Raw genomic sequence first — 24,891 nt, forward strand, 5'->3', positions numbered from 1 at the left:
CCACCCCAGGCAGGCCCCGCTGCCGGAACCTTCCCTTTCAGAGAGGAGCTGCCCCTTCCTGCCGGAGCCTTCCCTTTCACAGCGGAGCCGCCCCTTCCTGCCGGAGCCCTCCCTTCCTGTCCCGCCTCCTCCTCCTGGCCAATGGGCGGTGCCCGCGGCTGCCACTGCCCCGCCTGGCGCCCCGCTCGGCGCTGACGCGATGACGCCGTGTGGCGCACGCCGCGCATGCACCGTCCGTTCCCAAATGGCGGCGGCCGGAGGCAGCGAGGCGGCGGCGGCGGGCGGGAAGCGCGGCCCGCTCGGCATCCCCGAGGCGGCGTTCGTGGTAAGCGGGGCCAGCGAGTGCGGCTGGGCAGCCTGGGGCGGGGTTCCTGGGGAAGGGTCCGGGCAGTGGAGCTGGGCATCCCCGAGGCGGCGTTCACGGGGAGCGGGGCCGAGGGGTGGGGGCTGTGCTCCGCCAGCCGCGCCCGGCCCCCGTGAGGCGGCACCTCGGCGGGCGGGCGGTACCCGGGGGCGCGGGTGGCCGAGGCCCTGCACGGCCTCAGTCCTTGGCCTTTTCCCGGGTGAGTTGCCCTGTTTCCATCCCGAGCTGGCGCGTTACCGTACAGGAAGCGCAGCTGCCCGCGCTCAGCAATATCGCGTTATTGCACTGCCAGGCTCGGCAGTGAGCAGCGTGTGGGGAGAGCCCTCCGGCACGCACTGGGCGGGGCGCGCCTTCCCGCTCCTGCTGCATGGGTAACGTGCCGTGCTTCCAGCGCCTTTCCGTCCATCTTCGTCTCTTAATCAAGTTCTACACTGCTGAGAAGATTCACTTTTCAGGAGCGCCTGTGTGTTCTTGAAAACCAGCAAATGTATATCTTTGGAAAACAGGCCGAACTTGTTTATTCAGCTTTGAAAACTGATGTACCGAGGGTTTGATGATTCCTGTGAGGGGTTGAAAGCAGGAATCAGTGACTGATGCAGTGGCATTACCTCACAATCATCTGTTGTCCACTTTCAGCTGTGAGCTCACTCTTGGTACACAGTCTTGATTGCTGTTTTATTTCCTTTGAACTATCGATCACAGTGGCTGTACCTGGCTGCCTTGGGGATCTTGGGAAGTGTTGGATGTCTGCCCCATCTGATACAACTGCTTTTATAGAGATAAATTTGTTTGACTTGCATTTTGGATTTTCTAGATGCAGTGCTTGTACTGCTGATTTGTCTTGTCTGGGCATAGGACCTGACCAGACAGGTGCAGTGCATTTACTTCCAGTGATCCAGTTCCTCCTTTTCCTTTAAGGTTTTTTAACAATAATTAGGATCTGGCAAATCCTTAGTGGGCTGGAAAACCATTGCAAGATGAAAATGAAAGGGAAGGGCCAGCTGCCCTGTGAGACCTCACTGATCCTTACAGAGGGGAACTTGTGGTCTGTGCTGACTCAGTCAAGGTGGCCACCCTGGCAGGAGGCAGGACATAAACAGCCTCAGCAAACACTTTAAGGGCATCTGTCACATCCCTCATGCCATGCTGGTGGCTGCCTTTGTTTGGTTCCATGTGGTTTCCTTGCAGTACCTGTGTCTGAAGTATCTTGTGTGCTGTGTCACACAGCTCCAAGAGTACTGGGGCTGTGCCTAAGTCCTGTGCTTCTCTTCAGTTCTTCAAAACCTTGTGGATCTTCCTAATCTCTGGATCTGAACATCCAGAGATTCCTAATTCTCAGTTTTGAGAGATGCTCTGATCAAATACAGGTGTGTCTGCTGAAGAGATCTTGGATGGTGATCATAGAGTACTTGGATGTAGATGTTGAAATAGACTTTCTTTTATTCAAAATAAGCCTGCACTGAGGAGTTGTAATGGTATTCTGCTCTGCAGAGTGCAAATACTACTGTCTTGAGGGTAGGTTTTACTAGAGCCTTTTTATTTCAGAAAATAGGTTTCTATTTCAAAAACATTTAAAGACTTGCTGATCTCTTGCTTGGAATTTTTCCCCCCACATGCTGCATGGGCAGTCTTACTGTGAATCTTGTCTTCAGAGATGTTTCCTGTAAGGGTCTTGGTTCAGTAGAGGCTCCTCACACAATTTATAGCTCTTGTCTTCTCTGAGGCAGTTGTTCTGTACACTCCTGTCCCTCTCCAGGTTTCAAGTGAGGTTGAGCACTCAGAGTAAGTCGTGTTGATACACGGGGTTTTACTGGATAACAGACTCTCAAAACAGAAGTTTCAGCTGTGGTGGTTTTGATCTTTTGCCCAGATATTTCCAAATGAAATGCCTTCTTTGTTCTGCCTTCTTCAGCAGGTGTGAGGATGCAGGTCTGCAGTAGGTGTCTCTTGTCATGTTCTCTGCACATGCTCCCAGGTGATGAAGCTCTCTGCAGAGTGAGTGCCTGCAGCTCTTTATTTGGGTCATCACTCAGAAGAGAACCCTAGGGACACGTGGGAATGTGCTATCCTACTGCACTTCAGGGCTTCTGCAGAGCATTCCTGTGCCTTGGCTTGAGGTTTGCAAAATGATGCTTTGCCAGTGAATTCTCTTCCCTAAAAAGATAAAGATGAGTTTTGGCAGGTCCTTGCAGAACCTGTAAGTGTTGTAAAAATTCTGCAGTGGAGGTGCTGTGGAATACACCACAAAGTGGGGATCCTAATGGCTTTGGCAGCCAGCTCTGCCTCAGAGCTATTCTGGTCAAGCTTAAAAACGTGACTGTGCCTCAGCCTTGCAGATGGGGAGGTGGGACAAGAGCCTGACTAGGCTTGGAAGCCCCAGCTGGAAAAATCCCCTGGGGATAAATCTAAGCTCACCTGGAGCTGGGACACTGTAGTGGAAGGAGATCACCAGTATGTAGGGGGCCTGGATTTACTTCTGGATTTACTTCTCAGCATCTGTGTTTCAGGAGGATGTGGATTGTGTCCTGTCCGTGTGCACAGACAGATGGGGGCTGAGGCAGAGCTGGGTGCCTGGCAGGGTGTGGGGCAGCTGCTGCCTACCTGCTTTTGCTCTCTGCCCTTGGTGGCTTAAACAAGCTGAGCTGCTTCCACAAGAGGGAGTTTCATTTCACACTATCCTCAGGCCTCATTTCGACAACACTTTCCCAAACCTAATCCTTGTTTTCTTTGTTGAAGGCTTCTCTGGGAGCCTTATCCAGAGGCAGGAGTGCTTCCTGGGCTGTGAGGTAGCTCAAGGCATTTTCAGGCATTCTGAGGTGTGGTCTCTTGAGTTTGGATCTACCACCTGGAGAGTGCTGCCTGTGTAGGTTGTGGAATTCATGGTCTGCTACAGATTTCCTTTATGATAAGAAGGGCAAGGACTTCTTACCAGATTCAGTAATTTCCTAGTGAGTTTCTTTAGCCAAGAGAGTTAAGTCATTATAATGAGGGGGAGCAGCTCCATCTCTGATATCGCTTTAGTAACATATTACAGTCTTTTTCTGGTGCGAAACTTCTGGAATGGAGACGCCAAGTTCAGAAGGAGGAGCTGAAGAGGCCTGTGGTAGGGCTTCCATCACATTTTACTGAGCTTTGTAGACAAGGGCAGAATTACCTCAGTGGGGCATTGGGATCATCTGGAATTATGTGTGTACATGGTGGTGAGGCCAGAAACACATGGTTGATCCCTGGCCTGATGTACCTCTCAGCAGCTGGGAACACTGGCCCCCAGCAGATGAGCTGCTTCCTGGGGTTCTGAAGGAGGCGCATGCCAAGGTTGACATCCTTGCCCACTCGGGCCTTTCTTCTCTGGCAGCTTTTCCTGCCAGTCCAGTGGCTCTCACTGTCAGTTGATGGTAGGACTGGCTGGAGTTGTTCTCTGGAGGTTTCTGTGGCTTCCTGCTAACTATAGAAGGAGCTTTTGAAACCAGGCTGTTCACTTCCATGGTGCTTGTCTGAGCAGATACCTCAGTTTTCCTACCTTTGCATCTTTTTCTGCCACAACATGCTCGATCAGGCTCTTTTCCTTCATCAGTTTTATCCAAAATAGTTCATAATCTGGTTAGCCACAGAGAAGCATTATCCCTGCTTTACAGGTAGGAAACCGAGGTTTAGCCATGCCCCATGGACACCCACCCCTGTAAGGTGGCACTTGACATCAGCCAGGACTGAAAGCACCACTAACCATGTCCTGACAAATATGGTTATGAAGTAATTCTTGCACCTATCACTTAGTTCTCTACAAAAAAATAGCAGGGAGGGCGAAATGAAGAGATGACTAAAAAAAGAAACAAAATGCTTTTGTACTCCAGTCCAGAAAAAAAGTTTGTTTACATTTCAAACCCCCTCTAGATGTAACTGTAGTAAGATGATAGCATGTCTGTGTCTAGGATTTCCATAAAACTCTTCTAACACTGAGGGTTTCTTTCTCCCCTTAAAGGAAGATGTAGATTCTTTTATGAAACAGCCTGGAAATGAGACAGCAGATGTAGTTCTTAAGAAGTTGGATGAGCAGTATCAGAAGTATAAATTTCTGGAACTTAATCTTGCTCAAAAGAAAAGGAGGTAAGTTGTAATTTTTGCTGATTTGGGAAATGTTTAGCACAGTTCTGGTTTTTTTTAAATAATAAGTCTAGTGGCCTGGAAGGTCTGTCAGGGAGAGCAGTGCCCTCAGTTCTGGAGAGCTTTTGCTTGAACAGTGCAGAGTTCTGTGGCTCTCACTGTCAGAATACTCCATGAACCTCAGAAGAAACACAGGTTTTGTTTTACCTGCAGTGGTTTTGTCCTCTATTTCTGCTGAGGTTTCCCTGTCCTCTGAGGGATTACAGATATTTGGAATGTACTGTTTTAGTGAAAGGGGGTCTGTTACTGTTACTGTGTGTTGTTCCATGTGAAAGCTGAGTGGATTGCTGTGCTTCCAAAGCCAGCCAGCCTGGGTGTTGTGAGGGGCAGGTGAAGCTGGAGCTGAGCTGCCTTTACATGCCATGTCTTTCAAACCTGCTTTTGTAAGCTGGAAAAAGCTGTTAACAAGTTTTAAAATGGAGGGTGGACTGTATAATAAAACTGATCACTTGTTTAGGAAACTTTGTGTCTCTGTAAAATAATAAATTATGACTGTTATTAATTCACAGGCTAAAAAGTCAGATTCCTGAAATTAAACAGACATTAGAAATTTTAAAACACATGCAGAAGAAAAAGGTAAATTATTTTGAATATCTAATGAGTATGAGAAAAGCTAACTACCTTTCCACCCTAACAGAACACATTGCAAGAAATGTTTTGGAGAGCACACTTAATATGCCTTTATAAATAACAGAATTATTTTTAAAGGTATGTAGTACTTTTTGAAAGCTAGTTCAAAAACAGTTAATATTTGTAATGCAAACTTCATTTTTAATAGTGTATAGATTGCAGCTAAGCTTTGACTTCATCTCCATTCTTTATAGAGATTTTTGTATTGTTTTTAAATATACCTTTTAAAAATGTATTATTCTTAGAGCTCTAACTTTAGTGTTGAAGTAAAGTTACGTAGAATTCCACACAAGTTAATACTGTATCAATGGCAGAAAACAGAAAAGTGTGCTCTTTATTCTAAGTTTTGTGTCTTTAACATATTTCCAGTGAAAATAACAATTGTAAATTTATCATTTGTCTTAAGGATTCCACACATCCAATGGAAACCAGATTTTTATTGGCAGATAATCTCTACTGCAAAGCTTCAGTTCCTCCTACAGATAAAGTTTGTTTGTGGTTGGGGGTAAGTAAAATGGAACTTTCTCTGAAACTGTTTCAATAACTTATAAAAGGCTTGTGAAAGAGAGTTTTGGTTGCTGTCTCCCCTGGTTGGAGTGGACATGATTCTGTTGATGGGTGCATGGTGGTGCTGCACCATGGCAGCAGAGCACATCTAACCAGGTAACTTCAGTGTGTTAGTGAAGATTTCTTGTTCCATTTTATTTGGTTCCTGAACAGTAAGACTGCAGAGAATTGTCTTTTTGCAGGGTTGTTCTTTCCAAAAACTTGTTTGTGTTTCCCTTACCATTTCTGTCACTTTTTGGTTCAAATTAATGGCATTGCCTGGCATGGGAATGTGCCCAGCAAAATAACTTAGTTTGGCAAGTAGCTTCCCATCTTCTCCATGTTATTTGTATTCAGCATCTTGCTTTCCCTTTTCATGCACTTTTTTAGGGAAAGATGGGATTTCTGTTGCTCACAGGTATCTGCCAGCATTTAGAGTGGACTTTGCACTGAAGCCTGCTGGGATCAGCATTCACAGCCCAGATTCCTAAGTACTTAAGCACTATCAGGTTGGAGCATTTCGTATTTAGAGGCTTCATTATATGGGGAGATTAACCTGCTTATGCTTATTTTGAGACTTTTAAATCATGGATATTCCTAAATCCCAGTGTTGGCTGCCAAACAAAACCTCTTGGTTAGGACAGAAACACTGCTGACACATGAACCATCCAAACTAATTGGACAGTTGCTCCCAACCTTTCCCACTTCTATCATAAAAAGAAAAAACTTTTTTGATAGCTGTTACTGTTAGGAAGCTGCTTCAGAATTCATAAACACTGACTTTCATGGAGCATCCCAGGTTTATTTTCTAACAGAACATCAGAGAAGGTTCATCTTACTGACAGTTCAGACTGAAAAGCTGCAACGAAATGCCACACACAGTTAATTTTATTTAGGTGTTCTTGGCCTTCTGCCTTTCTCCTGCTTGTTGCCTACACTCTGTGTTGGGCTGTGTGTGTCACTGTTACTGGGGATGTCTGTCCTTCACTTGCTTTAAAGAACAGCTTATGCAGTTCTGGCAGCTCAGTGTAGCCTTCTGTGGGATCCTGTCAGTCACAGACTGGCTCCATTCAGGGCACAGTTCTTGAATAGGACAAAGCTTCATTGGTGCATTTTCACCTGATACTGTTCTTTTATCTTGTCCTGTGGTAGCTTATTACTGAAACAACCACGTCTGAATTAAAAACCATCACCACACCCCTATCAGAGAGGACTTTTATACCTGTTGTATCTCTACCTGTAGTAGCTCTTGTGCCAGCTGATTGTCAGTGTTCCACACAGAGTCTGAGGTTCATCTGAATGAATCCAACAAAAACTGTTTCTAGAGTTGTGTGGCACCTGAAAGGTGATGCTAAGAAATGTAAGGTCTCTCACTTTTCAGATATGGTGAGGATGAGATGCTAATACCTGAAAGGCTGAATGTGATCCACAGGGGAAGAAATCCCTTCTTGCTTAGCTATAGGAAGAGAGCTTAACTTTAAGTCACTAGGGAGATCTATTACTCAGTTACTGAAGGGGTGGAGGCCTCAAGTTGCCTGTCCTGAATCTTGTCTTAGCCTGTCAGGACAGTCTGTTGTTAACCGAATTAGTTTTGAACAACAGCCTAAAATACACTTGGTGAGGCTTAGTCCTTACAATGCAAGATTAAAAGCTTTTATCAATCTTTCTTTTTCAGGCCAATGTGATGCTTGAATATGATATTGATGAAGCTCAGGCTCTGTTAGAGAAGAATTTGTCAACAGCCACAAAAAACCTCGATCTTCTAGAGGAAGACCTGGATTTTCTCAGAGATCAGTTCACCACTACAGAAGTCAGTATCCTTTTCATTCATGGAGGGGAGGAGATGTATCTGAAAGCCAACATCCATGTAACAACCAACTTTCTGATGTGTTTTTGTCTTAGACTGGCTGCCTCAAAATTCTGTAGCACCTGTGAACTTAACTGTCCTAGCAATGTAATGGAATATTATGTTGGTAGGGCTAAGTTGGAGGTTGGTGTGTGAGAGGTAACAAAACTTGTGAGTATGTCCTCATGAAATCTAGTGCAGTGGTTGCAATCCAAACTGACTGGAGAGTCAGTTGGAAGGTTGGGTTGGTGCCCAGGTGACCACCTTAAAGCACAGTGACCTTCCTCTAGGGCATGTGAACATTGTTCTTTGTTGCCCATCACAGCCTTTGCAGCTGCCTCCAAGCAGCACAAGCCCTGCTGCAGCAAGCAAGGGGCTGGCTTGGGCTGTGCTCAGTATTTTTAAAATTTCTTTATACTTTCATGAACCACCTCCTGGGTGTGTGGGGTTGTTCTTTATGCTTTCTAGTTAAAAACTATTTTAATGAGTGTAGCCATGAACTGAAGTATTAGATTTAGTTTAATGAAGGCACAACTGCTTGTTCTTTCAAGTTGATACTTGAGCTGTCTTAGTGCAGCAGGAGTTTGGGATGCCTGAAAGAGGCAAATACAGCTGATATGGGCAGCTTGACTGAAATCAGCAAAGAGTTAGACAAAACTAAAACTGTGTTTCTCTGCAATATCTTTTTGGAGGTTTTTTAAGTAATGATGTAAATACTGCAGTTACCAACAGTTACCAGTGCTGAAGCTCTGCACCAAGTCAGCCCTTTCATGAAATGGTTTCTGTACTGACTGTTGTAACTTAAGTGGCCAACTCTGTAAACTGCTCTTTCTCCTTTTTTAAAAATCTTTTTGTTTCTCTTTTCTGATAGCATGAGAAAGCTGTTTCCTTAATTCCACACCCTCAGATATGGCTAGAGTTTATAATTGGGACGTAAAGAGAAGAAACAAGCAAGACCCATCCAAAAACAAAGCATAGTTTTTCCAATTTTAAATGTGGTTTCAATTTCCAAGTATTTTTTATTTAAACACCCCCAAACCTCATTCAGGACTGAGTTACTTTCAGCATTTCAGTAAATGGTAAAATATATAAAAACTGATGGTGAGCACCATTTTATTTATTTGTAAACTCAAAATTTGGTTTCATGCATGCTTCATGAAATGAATTATTTGAAAAGGCACCACACAGTCCAGCAAAGGATGTAGTATTTTGACCAGACCAATCCATCATAAATAATTTCTGTTTGAAAAGCTGAGGGGCATGTATGAAATGGAGCCTGACATGTTCACAGGCTAAGGCAATGCAGGGTTTTGTTTTTTCATCTCTGTACAGCTGATGGAGTTGACTTTGACTCGGGCTGGGAAGATGTGCAGCTGTAATGTTCTAGGAAACAACAAAAATAGAGTGGAATCTTGGGTTTTGTTTCAGTCAGTTAATGGCAGCACCAGCCTGCAGGCATTCCTGAGCATCCACTTTGGACAAACTTGTAACTCTGGGTTAGCTGACTGCCTGTCACCGAGCTCTCAGCACTTCACAGGCAGCGGTTTGTGATTTGTCCTCTGAGCAGTGGGAAAGGAGTGAGCAGCACAGGGCATGTCAGGCCTGCAGGCCTCACCCCTTGTTTTCATACATGTGCCCACGTTGGTTATTTCAGGGAAGGCATTGAACAAGGACCCAAGATCCCCCAGCTTGTGAGAGCCTCCCATTTCCAGCCCCTTGGCCCAGATGTCCAGTCCAAATGTCTGAACACAGCCTCCCCGGTGGGAAACTTGGGTTAGGTCAGGATGGCTGACTGGAACATGACCTCTGCTGGTACAGTTGGAGTATTTTTTGGTCCTTACGAAGCCTTGCGAGATTGTTGCCTCTTACCTTTGCAGTTTCTTTCTAAAATGAGATGCTCAGTGGTGATGTCAGTGGCTAATAATCACATTCTGTGACTGAGAGTACAGGTTTCACTGCAAAATAAATGCAAATGTTAACTGTTCAATCTTCATGTAAGAAACAATATACCTGTAAATTTTTTTGTACTTTTATTTCATGATATTAAAATAGTAAAACTAAACAGTTGTGGCAAACAGCTGTTTTTGTGCATTTTTCTTTGTGTGAAAGTCATGAATGTGATGTGTGATCTTCTATGTTTCCCTCCTGTAACTTGGCGTGGGGGGTGAAAAATTCCATGGAAGCAACAGAGTGAAAAGTGTGGCTGCTGGATGCTGATGTGAATGAAGGGGGACTGTGAGTCAGCACATCTGAATTGGTGACTGAAAGCAAGTGATTTACCAGCACTGTGCCTGTCAAAAAGCAAGCTGCAGGGAAGGGCAGAGAGCAGGTAAACCCTTAGCACTGGTCAGCAGTAAGTGCCTGGGCTCATCTCTTCCTTCCCCAGGGCAGTGCTGTTGTTTCAGTGTCTGTGGCTGCAGCACAGGAACGTGGAGCCCTGCTGTGTTTTCCAACAGGTGTGTGCCACAGCAGCAGGATGTGGCACTGGTCAGGCTGCAGGCTGCTGCTCTCCAGTTTCTTTTTCTAGCATTAGCAATGATGGAAAGGCAGCTGCACACACAGCCTGATTTCTCTCACAGTTTTTTCTTCAGTTTGGATTAATGAGATCCCAACAGGCTGTGCTCCTCCCCCCCCACCCCGGCTGGTCCTAAGGCAGCAATTGCCTGCCTTTGTTGTGCACAACGAAACGACCAGTTAAGCATTTTTGCACAGCAAAAGCAGAACCGAGCAACATCTGCGCCTATGCCCCTGCCAGGAAGCTGCTGCCTCGTGTCAGAGAGGACAGGGTGACAGCCTTGGAGCTGAAATGGCTCCTGTGTTCAAAGGGCTCTGGTTCCTGGGGAATGGGAGGTGGCTGTGGCCATCATAACTCAGGGTTTGGCGTCTGTGTGTTTGATCTGAGGTAAAAAAAATACCCAGAACTCCCAGATGAGCTCCATCACTAATCCTTGCCTGGGTCTGCTCTGCCCTTTGCTGTTGCCACCAGACCTGCAGAGGCCTCCTGGAGGGGCCAAAGCTGTGGTGGCTGCTCTCTCAGAGGAGCCGGTCTGGCTTTTCTCAGCAAGGCAGAGGACAGGCTCTGCAGAGTGAGCAGGTTCTGTCCAGTGGCTGTGAGGCAGTGCCTGGGAATAGTGGAATTCCAGCCCTGGCTGGAATACCGAGCAGGGACAGGGAGCAGGGAACACACTAAGAGAGAATGGGCAGGGGGAAGGGAAAAAAAACAAAACACCAAAGTTTCTTTACAAGTTTTGAATTTCACATTATCACGTAGTAACCATTTTGCTAAATACAAGCATATTTTCAGTCACATACAGACAGCTAAATACAGCATTATTTTCACATTTCGTTACAGTGCATAACAAAGCGAGGACAGTGTAAAGTATGCTTTTATTCTGGAGGTTCTGAGCAAGTTCAGTTTAACATGCAGATTGTTTTTAACAAGTGGTAGACACCACAGAAAGTTAGCTTTTGCTTTTTTTTCCCCCTTTTTGCCCTAGAGTATAAGAGCTCCTGACCTTTAGCCTGTGAGAGGTATCACCTTCTGATTTCTCAAAGTCCCTCTAAGTCAAAGCATTAAAACCAGTTGTTATAAAAGAATTCTTAGCATATCCAATAAGTTCTTCATCTTAGAAAAAACATTCCAAATTTTGTACAGATGAATCTACATTTCCTATCTTTTAATAAGCTGTCTAGAAAATGCAAGGAATTAGAAAAAGATGTAGATAATGATTTCTCTATCATTTAATATAACAATTTATTAACTCTAAATAGTTAAGACCATGTACATTTTCTTCTGTACTGTTCCTCTTTAGAATTACAACACTTCTGTATTTAAATTGAAGATTTACTCTGAAGGCCAGAATGCACTTACTGGCTTAGGCTTTCTGGAATTTCTCCCTGGGAGCAGTAATGGGGAATGTCCAAAACCCATTAAATGAAATATTGTCTGTCTCATGAAAAGTGATCTTTCCCCTCTGGCCAGGCTCTCACACAGGGAAGTACGGAATTTGACTATTGCTAAAATGTCTGATCCAACTCCTCACTGCCCCTTATGTCACACTCTGGCTCTGTGGCCCTGGGGGCTCAGCCAGACACCCCCAGACACACCTAGTGTCCAGCTGGCCCCTGAAAAGCTGAAGCAGCTGCTAGGTGGACTTTCCATCCAGGGAACAAAGCAACTGACCCTTTGGTACTGTCTGTCCCTGCCTTGGTGAAATGCAACTGACTGAGCTGGTCTGAGCAAACCCCTCACTCTGCCCTGGCAGCTGTCCAGTTCCTGGAGTGCTCCCTGCACCCACCTCTGCTCACCCAGAAACAGATTTTATAAAGGGCATACTTTTCTTTTTCTTTTTAATCTTCAGGGCACTCAACTCAACCACAAGTGCCTGGCATTCAGTGGCCTTTCAGCACGAGCTGTTGGATGCACTCACAGCCTATTCCAGCAGTGACAAGCTCACCAAGAAGCAGCAGCCCACTGCCACCCCCCTTCCTGGCATTTGCTCCCTGTGCCCTCTCAGCAGGTGCAGCACTACTGCTCCCCTGCAGAGCCCAGGAACTGAAATTGTTCCTAGAACACCAAAAACAAAAGTGTTCAGGGCTTGGGTTGCTGGGTTGGGCTTGCTGTGGGTTTGGGTTTTTTTTTCCCAGCTTCACTATGGAAACCACAGGTTATTTCTTAATACAGACCTGCCCATGTACTGCTGCAAACTGTGAGAATGGGTTCAGAAGGAGAAACAGTCTGAACTCAACAGCAATCAACACCTGTACTTCTGTGGACAGGGCAGATTAAAAAGCTGGAACAAATATTTTTCTGTACTCAGAGGCCAAAAATAAACACTCGATGCTTCCTGTGGCTTTTACCTAATCCCCCATCTTGCCCATTGCAGTTTGGTATATAAAGCTTTCAAACACAAGTAAAAAAGTCACTATGGTTTTGTTTGCTCACTTTCAATAGGCTGAAGTTCCCTAATTTGCTACAGGAGCACAGTCACCCCATTGCACTTCAAAAGCTTGGGTTAAAATTTGGCAGAAGCAAAGCTTTTAAGTGGTGAATGGCATTCCCAGAAAACATCCACCTACATACAGCTTTTGTGACATGGCTGCCATCCCATGATGGCCAGCCTGAGATGGATCCTCTTTTGTCAAACTAAAACATGGAGGAAAACAAATTTTACTCTTGAGTGTGTCTTGAGGCTTTCCTTCCCACCTGCTCAGACACTCCTGCTGTGTGTTCCACCTTCCCAGTGCCAGTTCTCTTCCACAGAGGCCAAGACAGAAAATGACACTTTAACAGCAGAAAGTACTGATGGAAGTTGTTGCTTTCGATGCTATTTAATTTCTTTAAGAGCTAATCTCACCTTTTAGGATGTCTGATGCACCTGAGTTAAGCTTTTCAAGTTTTTTATTTTGTTGGGTTTCTTTTTCCTCTCCTTCCTTTCCATTCCTCCTTGTGACCTGGCTGGTAAGGTCAGCACAGTGCTGTTAGTGAGACAGAAATGGTGTGTCCCACCTGGCTGCAACACCCCAGCCTTAAGACATAACACCTGAGGACATGGTTCTCTCTTTATGCTCTTGATCACTTAATTCTGCTGGAAAGACTGAACTTGGGGTACTTTCAAGGTACTCACCCAGGCACTAAATGAGTAAAATTGCATTTGAATAATCTCTACTGCAGCAAGAGTTGCCACTTAGAGTCTTGGTTCAGCACAGCAAGAAAAACACTGTTAAGGGAGGAATAATTTAAACTTTAATTACCGATCAAATAAGTACTGTTTTCCTCTTTCCCCACAAAATATTCTTTGCTATCGAACTAGGTTCAAGAACATAAGAAAGAAAACTCAGAAGTGTGCATACCATGTCAGTAAACTTCTCCTGTGGAACTGACCTTATGAGGAAATGGTATCTGTGCTGCTTTTAGACCTTCCTGGAAAGAAATAGCTGACACAAACCAAAATGTCCTCCTGCTTTCTCTCTGTCTGCCTGTTTGTCATACGACTCGTTATCCATCCTGTGGCTCCAAAAGCCAGCAGGGAGCTATGGGTTTAGTTAAAAGAGAACACGTACAGTACCCTGGCATGTACCAGCCCATTCAGCTCTGTATACCCTCTCCTGTGTTGTGCAGCCCCTCCTTTCTGCTTCCTGCCTCCTTACAACATCCACATGCACCCTCACTCACTCTCCTTCAGGTTTTCAGCCCCCAGGTCTGAAAGGTTATTTGGAACAGAACATTTCTTTCCAGGGTCTGTCCTGGTGTCCAAAACAACGTGGGAGGCTGTTCACAACGGGAGCGTGGCTCTCCCTTCTGTCACTTAGTTCACTTAGTAAAGAACGTTTGGTTAGTAGAGTTCATCACCACGGCCTCCCTAGAGGAGCTCAGCACAAGCACCTTCTATCTGATTTCACCACTTCTTCTGAGGAGTGCACTACGTTCGGGACAAAGCCGCTCTTTACCCCTTCCCATCCCTCCTGGATTGAAATGTCCCCCCTTTTCACCAGCTCGTAAATATCCCGGGTCAGGTCGGTGAAGGCCTTCTCCACGTTGATGGCGTCGCGGGCCGAGGTCTCGATGTACTTCATGCCGTAGGCGGCCGCCAGCTTCTCTGCCTCGTGCCGGGTCACCTGCCGCTGCGTGTCCAGGTCACACTTGTGACCCACCAGAACAAAGACGATCTGGTAGGGCTGCACGTGCACCTTGGTCTCCTCCAGCCACTCGTGGACGTTCTGGAAAGACCTGCGGTTTGTAATGTCAAAGAGGAGGAGTCCTCCGACCGAGTTCCTGTAGTAGGCTCTGGTGATGGACCTGCAAGCCAAGGAGCCACAGCAGGGTTAACTTACAGCTCTCTGAACACATGGCCTTTAGGAAAGCAGCACTGCCTCCACCCTGCCTACCCTGCAGAGTACAGGGCAAGAGAAGGCCATTCAGGCAACGCCTTCAAACTTCCAGCTTGTGCTCTGTAGAGCTTGTCATTTAAAAGGAAATCTTATTTTGACCTAAAGATTTCACACTTGGGTAACTGCCCCACTGATTATGGCTCTCTTCAAAATGCCCCCCACCACTTTTTTCCCTCAAGGATTTCTGTATGCCCCTGTCTGTTGAGTCCCACCCCTCACCATGTCGGTTCCATGCACACCTCACCTAACCCACGGGTTTAAAAGCACTGTGACAAAGCAAAGGATTCAGCTGGAACCAAACACCCCCTCTCTGACAGCCACATAAAAGCAGGAGGTCAGAGATCTGGAAAGGCTGACCATGGGGTTGTAGCTCCCCTCCCAGAGCCCTGGGATAGAGACATCCACCCATCCCTACGGTTTCCTCCTCTACACAACTGGATGAAAGTGACATTGCAGTGACAGGACACTGTTACTGTTCAAGAAACAGCAAAATAACACAAGGAGAATCTGCACTAACACTGGTCATGTTCCTGCCAAATACTGGCATTAAGTAGTCACCAAAAAGACCCTGGAACTGCAGGATGGAAAATGAAGTACATTTCCCACAGTTCTTCTGAGCCAGGCCAGTCAAGGCAGCCAGAAGCAGCACAGGGAATCAGCAAACTCGGGGCAATGGAGCCAAGTTGAGGCCATGGGGCTAAGCAGAGCTACAGTTCAGTGACTGCTACACAAGGGGAAACCAAGAAGCTGATGAACAGTGGTGTTTCTGCAAGTCATGGATTTGCTCTAAATCCAGAAGCAACGATCAATTTCAGTCCCTGGAGAAATTTACACTCAAGCCTGAACTTTTCTTGCTGGAGTAATACAAGCACGGCTGCATTTTTACCTTAGAACAATCTTTTTTTGGCTATGCAAGACCATTGTTAGGTGCCATTTGATCCTGTAGTGTATGTATCTGTCAAAATTACCCCAAAAAAGGACGAACTAGAGTTTTCAAGAATTGTTTTATCAATAAACATACAGTGATTGGTAAAAATTCACAGACAAAACCAAAGAAAGCCAGTAGCAGGGGAAAAAACAGAGTTGGCAATATTTGGATAATTTCTCCTCTCCAACTGTTTGGCTTAGGGACAATAGTCACTCTGCACATTTGGCACTGAGGGAATTAGATCTGCCTTTTGCTATCTGGCCAGCTGCAAACAGATATGGGCACTCTGAATTCACCCCCACACTGTCACAGACATTTCTGCTTCTCCCTTGTGTTCTGTGCCATCAGCCCTGGCTCCTCCTGCCAGCAACAACAATGCCTCAGGTACTTCTGAAAGACATGATGGGATCTAAGCTGAATGCTGCTTCAAGGTAAAATCAGGTGAAGGTCTCAGTGCCTTTTCTTAAAGCCTTTTCCACAACTATTTCCCTCTGCAGGAGGCAAAGCATATTGCCTTCATGCTGCACATCCCTCCCCAATTCCCTTCGGAGGTTTGTACCTTCCCTCCTCCTGCCACACACACACTGACCAGAGCAGAACAGGGACTTGCAGCTACTTTGGCCAAGTTTTAACACACAGACAATGTCTCTGGCTGGGAGCTGTCCCCTGTCTGTACCCATGGTGGCACTCCTGCAGCCAGAGCACACTCCTGCTTGTTTGAGTATTCCCCTCTCAGCCAAGGCAGAGCTGCTGGCTGGAAGGAAACAGCTCTTCTGGAGGTGGTGGGACACAGCTCCAGGGAGAGAGGGCTGCACAGGCTTTTGCTTTTGCTAGCATTACACAACATCACGTTTCTGACAAGGAAACAGCAGTATCTGAGCAACAAGAGATGGGCAAAACCTGCTGGATCTGGCAAGAATTGGACCCTGCTCTTCTACAGCTCCAAAGCAGCCTCAACACTGCCCCAAGCAGCATGCTCTGGGGCCTGGTCTGGCAAAATAGAGTGGCACATGTTTAACTGCAATTTAAGCCTTGACTGCACAGAAATTGCTACTAATTTATGGAGAGTGAAAGAGCTCACAACAGGGAGTCGGGAAGAGCAGAATTGTAACACAGCTGCTGCTCAGAGAATGCCAAGGTGTTTTCAAAATAACTACAGTGGTTTTGTCCTCGTGGGGCAGCTGTTAAACTATGTAAAGCAGACTGGAAATGCTCAAATCTGAAAATGGGGAGCTCATTCTTACAGATTTCCCTCTTCAAAAATTCCCTGTGCTTGACACGTGACAAAAAAGGTTTCAGGTTTCTGGAGAGTACCTGCTCCATTGTGCTTCTTGCCTATGACAAGTCCAAGTGGCTTTGGCTTATTCCAGTAACAGCTAATTCTTGTCTCTGTCCAAGAAACATCCCTTGTAGGAGGAGCCCAGGTGTTGTCTTCATGGGGCACAATTTGTCACACAGGGCTAAGAGCAATTTAAAAGGGATAAACACAAACCAGATTTTACCTTATATTTTTTTGCACATTTCAGAGTGCACCATAAAGGCCCCTGGTTTTGCTCCAGCTTTTCACATTGTGAATTCAAGTCTGCACTTTGGCAAGGGCATTTCAAAGTTGCACAGTGGGTTTTTTTTACTGTCACTGACCATTCCTGCCCCTTGCACCCTTCCTGCCTTTGCAGGCTGCTGCCCAGGGCAGCAGTGCAGCTGCCCTTGCTCTGAAGGTCACCAGCTCATCATGCTGACACCCTGAGTGCCAGGCTGGGTCAGCCCCAGCCCCGAGGGCAAGCAGCCTCCAGGGCCCCGGATTTCTTGATGTGCAAAGGAAAGGAAATTGAAGCCATCCAAGAGCTCTTGCTCTTCACAGCAATGGCAGAACAAGGCACAGCACTCAGGTGTGTTTTCTACAGACCTCAGCCAGAGAGCCAAAGCTGGAAGCTGATGCAACTGCAAGCTAAAGCACCTCCTCTCTCAGCAGAATAAAGCAGCAGCTCCTTGCCTGCAGGGCATCAAGGCAGCAGAGGAAAATCCTGTCAGTGGATAAGGACCAACTACTGCACATCCTGGGCCAGACGCCAGTGCCAAAGATGCGAGGGAAGGTGGTGAGAGGGGTGGGGTAGGGGAGTTTTCATCTACTGAATGAAACCGAAACATTCCTCAGGCGAGTCATTACAGCACAGAAGTAGAAGCTCTGCGATGCTGCACAGAGATGGGGAACACAGGAAGTGATCCCAAGGGAGCAGGATGGAGGAGCGGATCAGGGTTAAAGACACATGACAAACACAGACAAGCAGGAGGCCAGGAGCTGCAGGTACACTCACACACCTTCAAAATGAGCAATGTGAGCAGCCTGTCTGAGCCCTTCTTTGGCTGGGGTCGAACCTCCAGGGCTGCTGTTTTTCCCACACAGTCCTGCGGGAAACTTGGCATGGTCCCACATGCTGCCTTTATTTTACTTCATCGAGACTTGGTTACTGTTGCTTAAGTTCCCAAATTGTGTGTGCCCATGCAGCGCTCGGCGTGGCACTCTCCAGAAAGCACCTGTCATCCCTGCACAGCCACAGCCAAAGGTTTGTCCCGACCTTTCTCTGTCCTACGGAGAGCTGAGCTCTGCTGTCACAGCAGAGCACCAAAACGCATATTCCACTGCGTTCCGCGTAGTGTTCGCTTGGGAAACATCCTGGCCACTGCCTCCGCACCGGGGGGAAGCAGGCGCTTTCCCTGCCAGCTGCACCCGCTGATGCAAGGACACCTCCAGGCTGGTAAAGCGCGGACCCAGCGCTGCCTCGGGCCTCGTATCCCTCCCCAGCGGCAGCGGGGCCGCCCCTCGACATCCCCACCTGCACATCCTGCACACCTGCCTGCGGCCGTTTGGGGTGGACACGGGTCCACCCCAAACGGGATGGGGGGAAGGATGCGGGGGAGGATGGGGGGCACAAAAGGTGCCAATTTGACTCTTCTTTGTCTCGTTTCCCCACGCCTCACCCGTTGGAGGGCCCCCCGCCCAAGCCGGGGCCGGGCCCGCCGCCCCCGGCCCCGCGCCGCGCCGCGGGTCTCACCGGAACCGCTCCTGCCCGGCCGTGTCCCAGATCTGCAGCTTGATCCTCTTGCCAGGCTCGATCTCCACCAGCCTGGAGAAGAAATCCACGCCCACGGTGGGGTCGGAGATCTGGGCGAAGCGCCCCTCGGTGAAGCGGCGGATGAGGCAGGACTTGCCCACGGTGGAGTCGCCGATGACGATCAGGCGGAACTGGTACAGCCAGATCGCCTCCATCCTGCCGCCGCCGGCCCTCAGCGCCCGCCCGCCGCCGCGCCGCCCATGCCCGGCCCGCGGGCCCGGGGGCGGCCGCGGCCGCGCCGCTCAGGCGGGGCCCATGGCGGGACCTGCGCGGCTGCCGCGGGCCCGTCACCACCGCAGCATCCCGCCGAGCCCCCGCCTAGCCCCCGCCGCCTCCGCGCTGCGCCCAAGGCGGGCCCGGGGGGCGGCGGCGCTGCTTTCGCGGCCCCGGAGCCGCCGAACCGGAGCTGGAGCCCGGCCCGAGTCCCTGCCCCGCTGCCGCGGAACCGCGCTCGCCCCGCCGCTCCCTGCCGGAGCCGGGATGGAGATGCGGGATGCGGGATGCAGGGTGCGGGATGGGAATGCGGGATGGGGTGCGAGGTGCGGGATGCGGGATGGAGGTGCGGGCTGCGGGATGGGGTGCGGGCTGCGGGCTGCAGGCGCGGCCGGCGCGGGTGCCGGTGATGCAATGGCGGCCGCGGTACCGCACTGCCGGGAGGAGCCGCCAGCCCCGGAACGCGGCGGTGCGGGAGCCGGGCGGGGCGGGGCGGGGCGGGACCGTGCGGGGCGGCGGGGGCGGCCGGGGAGCCCTGGCCGAGGGGACCGGAGGGAGCCCCGGCCCCGGGAGAAGCTGTGCAGTGCCCTTGGCGGGGAGAGCTCATCTTCCTCAGTGCTCCGCCGAGGGAACGGGGAGTCGAGCGAGGTGCGCAACACCTTTCTGTGTTTTAAACCCGAGACTCATTTCTGGAGAGATTCAGGCTCCTCGCTACTGCACTGGGGCTCTGTTCCCTTTGCAATCTCCCTGAGGAGCCAAGTGCTCTTGGCACTTCTGGAGAGCCTCTGCACCGCCCCAGGGTCAGCGGCACCGCACCAGCCTGGAGAGGGACAGTGGGAACAGGAGGCGTCCTGCTCACGAAACCAAACAAGTACACATGCTCACACATACCTGTGTGTCTGTTTATGTATATATATAGTGTGTGTGCAAATGCGATGTGTGTACAGTCTCAAAAATTAGGAATTACGGACATGAAATACCCAGCGACTTAAATACCACAGGTCTTAAATCCATTTCCCGCACTTTGCTGGAGTGGTTCCGGGCTCGGCTGGCTGAAATGCGGTGTCAGGAGCCCGAGCAGCCGTGAGCATCAGACAGTGCAGGCACAGACCCCTCGGACTGCCCGTCCCAGTTCTGCCAGCCTGCCCCACACCGGGAGTGCCACAGCACACAGCCGCTCTCCTCTGGCTCCATGGGATATGGCTGAGTTTGAGCACCTACTGTTAAATCTCTTGCCAGAGCAGAGTTTTGATCTCTGGAAGGGAAAATTGACATGTATATTATTAAAAACAGTGAGTAAAATGTCTGTATTCAGTTGGACGCAGAAAGGAGAAATATTGACACTTTTTAAAAAATTAGTAATAGGTGGTGGGTTTTTTAAAAATAAAGATGGTTTCTGATTTAAAAGCTCCTCCTTCATGACCACTAGTGAAATAAATGCATTGAGAGTGGCTGTAATATTCATTAGGTCCTCAGAAAAAGGACATTTATATAGGTATGAGACAGTTAACCACCATGTAAATTGTACTAGGACATTACAGAGACCATTTCAAGTCTTGAAGAATAAATGGCAAGGAACTTTTTCAATATTCTTTGAAATATAATCTATTTATTAAAAAATAACAACCCCAAAAGATCCTACTTTAACGTACCTCAGAACAGGAAAGAAAATTGATGAAGCAATCTACACAGCAACAGCAACAGCACAACAGAAAAATATTAAACCTATAAATCCGAGTTAGTGGTACATTAACCAGTGACTCATTGCCAGTGAGGCTTTGTGGGGATCTGGTACACTTTACAGAATGATTTCTGAGTACTCCATGCCCATTAGTTGAAGCCCACAACCAATTGTGGTTTCTCTTCCCTGTTTTTCTCTCCTCCCCATGTGCTCACACAGAGTTGCTCGGTTCCCTTTCTTCCACAGGTCTGGCCGTGCTCAGGCAGGCACAGGGCACTCAGTAGCCCCTCTGAGTCACCCACCAGCATCTCCAGGGGCAGCTCAAGGCCCACTGACATTTCCTGGCGTGACCTTTGACAAGGAGCTGCAGAGCACTGTAAGTGCTGAGGAGAGCACCAAGGTGCCCAGCAGATCCTGTCGTAGCTGGAGGAACTCCTGAAGCATCAGGTACTTGTCTTCCCCAGCAAATCCACTCACAGGACCCCGTGCTGCAGATGTGATGTTCATCCTCTGTGAACACGTGCATGAAGATGAACACCCACTGCCTGTCTGGGCAGCCACGGCATTAATTAGCAGCAATGAGAAGGTGGGAGCAAATGAGATCCTGGGAGAGAGAGCCTGTGTTCTGGGGCTGGTTTGGAAAATGGAAAATCTGGTGTCTGAGAGACAGTAACCCAGATCTGGTGCGAAATGAGGTTTGTTGGCTGGGGTCAGGCAGGTGCTGGTGATTCACCATGAGAGTGTGAGCACTGGTGGCAGCACTGGGAGCAGCCCCGTGGGCTGATGGCAGCTCAGGACTGGAGACAGCCCTTCAGTGCTCCTCCCCGTGGCCCTGGGGGAAATTCCAGAGACTCCCTTTCCCCTCAGAGCTGGCAGTGCTGGGGAGAGCTGCCTGAGAACCACCTGAGCACAGGTGAGGGCAGGGCTGACCCCAGGGCTCTCCCACCTGCTGGCAGCACCTGTGGGACCCCACGAGCAGGTCCAGTCCAGCAGCCAGCACCACACTGGGAAGCCAAGGGCAGCTCTGGTGTAGGCAGTGCTGGCCTACACCCTGTGCTGGCTACAGCAAACGTGGGTGACAGCCCTGCCCAAGGGCTCTGTGCACACTCGGTGACAAACATCCACACATCAGCCACTGCAGCAAGTATTCCTTATTTAGTACATTTATCTGAAGGCATAAAAGCTGAGACAAAATGAGGCAAAGGCTGGAGAATGACTTTGTGCTCTCTGTAATCTCCATGATATTCACTCCCTTTTGGTGTTAGATGATGAAGCCCTGAGCAGATACTGGGGCTCTTTGCAAGCCCTGTTCCTCAGGTTGGTGGGTGGTTGCTGTGCAGGAACTCCCCCTTAGGCCTGGCCCCTGCCCCTGCAGACCCTGTGGCTGGGGTGGGATGGTCTGGAAGCAGACAGCTCCTCTTAGGCAGGAACTCTGCTGTGAGAAACACAACAGAGAAGGTGCTGGGCCGTGGTCAGGGATGTCTCAGAGCCAGACACCCTCCTGGACCCAGCACTGCAATTCACAAAGGTGCTTCACAGAATGGTTTGGGTTGGAAGGGAACCTCAGCTCCAAACACCTGCCATGTGCAGGGCCACTTTCCACTAGACCAGGCTGCTCAAAGGCCCATCCAGCCTGGCCTTGCTTGGATTCCCTCTGAATAGATTGTATTCCCTCTAGGCAGTCTGGTGTTCAGCTGCAGCTTAGCTTTTCTCTCAAAGCAGTGCCCTTTGCAGGGCAGCTGGAGGCTGAAGCCATCTCCAAGCCCAAGGCTGCACTACAAGGAGCAGAGTGCATCAGCACTGCACACACCATGCAATTTTAATGCCCTTTCAGTTTCCAAGGATACAAAAAACAATCAATCAGCCACAATCCCTTGCTGCAGGTCTGGAGCTCTGCGAGGCAGCCTGTGTCTGTGCCCCAGCCTGGGACAGTGCAGTGATCACATCACACTGGTGAGCTGGAGCTCCACATCCACACTCTGCCATCCCTGGCCCTGCCAGGTGTTACATCCCAGCCACATGCACAGTGGAGCTGCTCACTGCTGCAGAGACAAACTCCACCCCAGCAGAGCCCTGAGTCCCTCCAAAACGGGCCAGAGACTGAAAACAGTCACAAGCTACACACCAGGGTGATGGGAGCGCTGAGAGCAGGGCTGGGAACCACACAGAGCAAACAATTTATTAGCTAGTTCTAAAAACCAGCTCTGTTAAATTAGGCCTGTCCAGATGTGACATGGAGACAGATTACACTGATGACAGGGATGTGATTGCACCCATGACCTATGGCTGCTGTAAAACCCAGGACAGAGGGAAGGTATTAAGTGTTTATTAGTGTTTATTATTTATACCATGCCCACAGTTTGTCAGGGTGGTGCAGACAAGCGTTAAGGCAAGGGCACCACACGGTGCTCTGGAACTGACAGCCCAGCTGACAGAGGCACTGGGAGCATAATTTAGGACTTTGTGATGAGGTGACAGCCTTACAGCCTCCAGCAGCAGTAGCAGGAGGAGAGAGCAGGCAGGGCTGGGTGCCAGGAGGAAGGTGGTGTAGCTCCTGTCCCTCCTTGGCTTTTGTGCCTTTTGGAGAGGTGGAGTTCTCTGGCAGACTGGCAGCCTCTGTCCCCAGGAAACTTGTCTGTCCTCCCTCCCCAAATACTCCCGTCAGCAAAATGCCTCTGGTGCACAAGGGAGCCAGCAATGCCCACAAGGCAGCTCCAGGCATGCTGGCTGGGGCTCCAGGGGGGGCATCCTGCAGAGCTACATCCTGCACTGGCTCCCCAGTGTCACACTGGAATCAAAACTAAAGCAGTAAAGCAGACACAGGCTTGATAAAGAGAGTCCTGGCTGAGTGATGCTGGCTGTTCCATTAACAGGCCCCCATCAATAGAGGAACCCATTACCTAAATGGCTCTCTTGCACTTGGTGCCCAGGCTCCTTCAGTACCCAGCTGAGAGAGGCAGGAACATCTTGAGAGCTATTTATCCCACTCAGCCTGATGGGAAGAGCCATCCTCCACCAGCACTTCTCTCTCCCTTGGCCACAGAGGAACAAAGGGCCAGCACAGAGTAGCTTCAGACAGCTTCAGCTGCCCCATCCCTGAGCTGGAGGCTCTGCCTCCTCACAAGGAGCTGAACATGGCACAGAGACAGCTGCAAATCCAGCCAGGATCCATGACAGTGGGAGAAGTGAGAGAGAGGCAAACGCTGAGAAACTTCAGAAATAACCAGAGAATCCTCTTGAGTTAGCAGCAGTGGTCCAGGGCAGTGTTAGCAGTTGCTCTGCAGCCAGAATGGTCAGGGGAGATTGAGCTCTCATACGGTGTCACCCACTTGATGTCACCTGTACAGAGGACGAGGTTGTCCCCACATCCCTGCAGGTGGCAGAGCCACCCTCAGCACCCATGACACAGCCTCTAGCCCCATCAGCAGGCACGTACAAGCAACTCAGCTGGGCTTTTTAAAGAGACATAAAACATTTGCAAAATGTTTCCCTGTGACAATAGATTAAACAGCAGCTCCTTACCACGGGAGGGCTCACTCCAGATGCAGCTCCAGGTGTCTTATTTCAGATTACAATCACATTAGAATGGCCATGGGCTGGCTGATCCAAAAGGGGCCTCCCGTCAAGAGATCATTATATCTGCCTGAGCCTGCCTGAATCCTAGCACAGATCCTCCTCTGGGAATATTATGTCCTTGTAGCTCTTCCTCCCAGGAAGGGAACAGGATCTGCTTAGAGCAAATAGAAGCCATTACAATCAGGATAAATTAGTAATGGTGGGTGGGAGAGAGAGAGGAGGGAAGGGAACGAAGTTATTGTGATTTTTCTTGCTATAAAGTGGGTGTCTGAGCTACTTATATTGCCAGAAAACAGCTCCCTGGCTTCCCCTCCAGTCCAGAGTTCAGACTGCTTGCTCACAGCTCAAGAGCTACTGTGGATTGTTAACAACCACTGTAATGGCATTAGGGGTTGTTAGATGCATGAAATCTGATTTCTGTTCCTGCTGGTAGTGTCTGTGGTTCAGCAGCTGCACCGGCTGGTGTGCAGAGGAAAGGAACACACACGAGCAGCCTGTTCAGCACCTTCCATCACACCCTGCCACCCCTGGTACGGGTTAGTTCTGGGGGTCTTTAAGGTGCTGCAGGGTGTAGGACTTGTGGCTCTGTGGTGTTGAATAGTTTCCATTCTGTAATATACAGGATGCCAAGTAACTCAGTAAGTCCTGACAGCAGTGCTGGGAAAAAAAAGGAAAACTGACCCACAGAAATCCTCCATGCACAGGATTCCTTCCTTTCCTCCTAAAGCAGGGCTGGTTTAGCTCGTTTGGGTCCACACCAGAGGCTGAATTGCCACAGCCCAGAGACAAGTTCAACCATAATATATTTTTACAATATTTTAAAAAGCAGGTATCTGGCTGCTTAAGGGAACACATATTTCAGGTCACTTGCAGAGCAGTGACTGAACATCAGCCCCTTTCCAGCAGGAATATTTACTGGAGCCCTCAGGCATGAACCTGCTG

The 24,891-nt window shown here is 48.9% G+C and overlaps 2 protein-coding genes across 4 annotated transcripts; one reads left to right on the forward strand and one right to left on the reverse strand.

The window, feature by feature from the left end:
• Positions 1-166: 166 nt before the first annotated feature.
• VBP1 (VHL binding protein 1) lies at positions 167-9,624 on the forward strand. 3 transcript variants are annotated; one of them, XM_030228978.2, is made up of 6 exons: positions 167-325; positions 4,344-4,468; positions 5,035-5,101; positions 5,562-5,660; positions 7,377-7,515; positions 8,455-9,624. In XM_030228978.2, exons 1-6 carry the CDS (start codon positions 200-202, stop codon positions 8,523-8,525), a joined length of 627 nt encoding a protein of 208 aa, XP_030084838.2. In that variant the 5' UTR covers positions 167-199; the 3' UTR covers positions 8,526-9,624. The 3 variants fall into 3 exon arrangements, with proteins under 3 accessions (XP_030084838.2, XP_018769884.1, XP_009088594.3); XM_018914339.3 differs by lacking the exon at positions 167-325 and adding an exon at positions 542-563; XM_009090346.4 differs by lacking the exon at positions 167-325 and adding an exon at positions 2,339-2,359.
• Positions 9,625-10,781: 1,157 nt separating this feature from the next.
• RAB39B (RAB39B, member RAS oncogene family) lies at positions 10,782-19,113 on the reverse strand. The gene is made up of 2 exons (XM_030228982.2): positions 18,420-19,113; positions 10,782-14,346 (listed from the first exon to the last, which is right to left on the reverse strand). The coding sequence occupies exons 1-2, from the start codon at positions 18,632-18,634 to the stop codon at positions 13,920-13,922; spliced, it is 642 nt and encodes a 213-aa protein (XP_030084842.1). The 5' UTR covers positions 18,635-19,113; the 3' UTR covers positions 10,782-13,919.
• Between the last annotated feature and the right edge of the window lie 5,778 nt (positions 19,114-24,891).

The sequence above is a fragment of the Serinus canaria genome, chromosome 4A, assembly GCF_022539315.1.
Source record: "Serinus canaria isolate serCan28SL12 chromosome 4A, serCan2020, whole genome shotgun sequence".
In the NCBI taxonomy this organism is placed as follows: domain Eukaryota; kingdom Metazoa; phylum Chordata; class Aves; order Passeriformes; family Fringillidae; genus Serinus; species Serinus canaria.

What these genes read in the sequence shown, in the direction of transcription:
- VBP1 (XM_030228978.2), top strand. Translation starts at nt 200, where the DNA reads ATGACGCCGTGTGGCGCACGCCGCGCATGCACCGTCCGTTCCCAAATG. An exon ending in TCCCCGAGGCGGCGTTCGTG is followed by an intron (nt 326 to 4,343) that starts GTAAGCGGGGCC and finishes CTCCCCTTAAAG; the next exon opens with GAAGATGTAGATTCTTTTAT. An exon ending in AAGTTTGTTTGTGGTTGGGG is followed by an intron (nt 5,661 to 7,376) that starts GTAAGTAAAATG and finishes TTTCTTTTTCAG; the next exon opens with GCCAATGTGATGCTTGAATA.
- RAB39B (XM_030228982.2), bottom strand. Translation starts at nt 18,634, where the DNA reads ATGGAGGCGATCTGGCTGTACCAGTTCCGCCTGATCGTCATCGGCGAC. An exon ending in GCCGGGCAGGAGCGGTTCCG is followed by an intron (nt 14,347 to 18,419) that starts GTGAGACCCGCG and finishes CTTGGCTTGCAG; the next exon opens with GTCCATCACCAGAGCCTACT.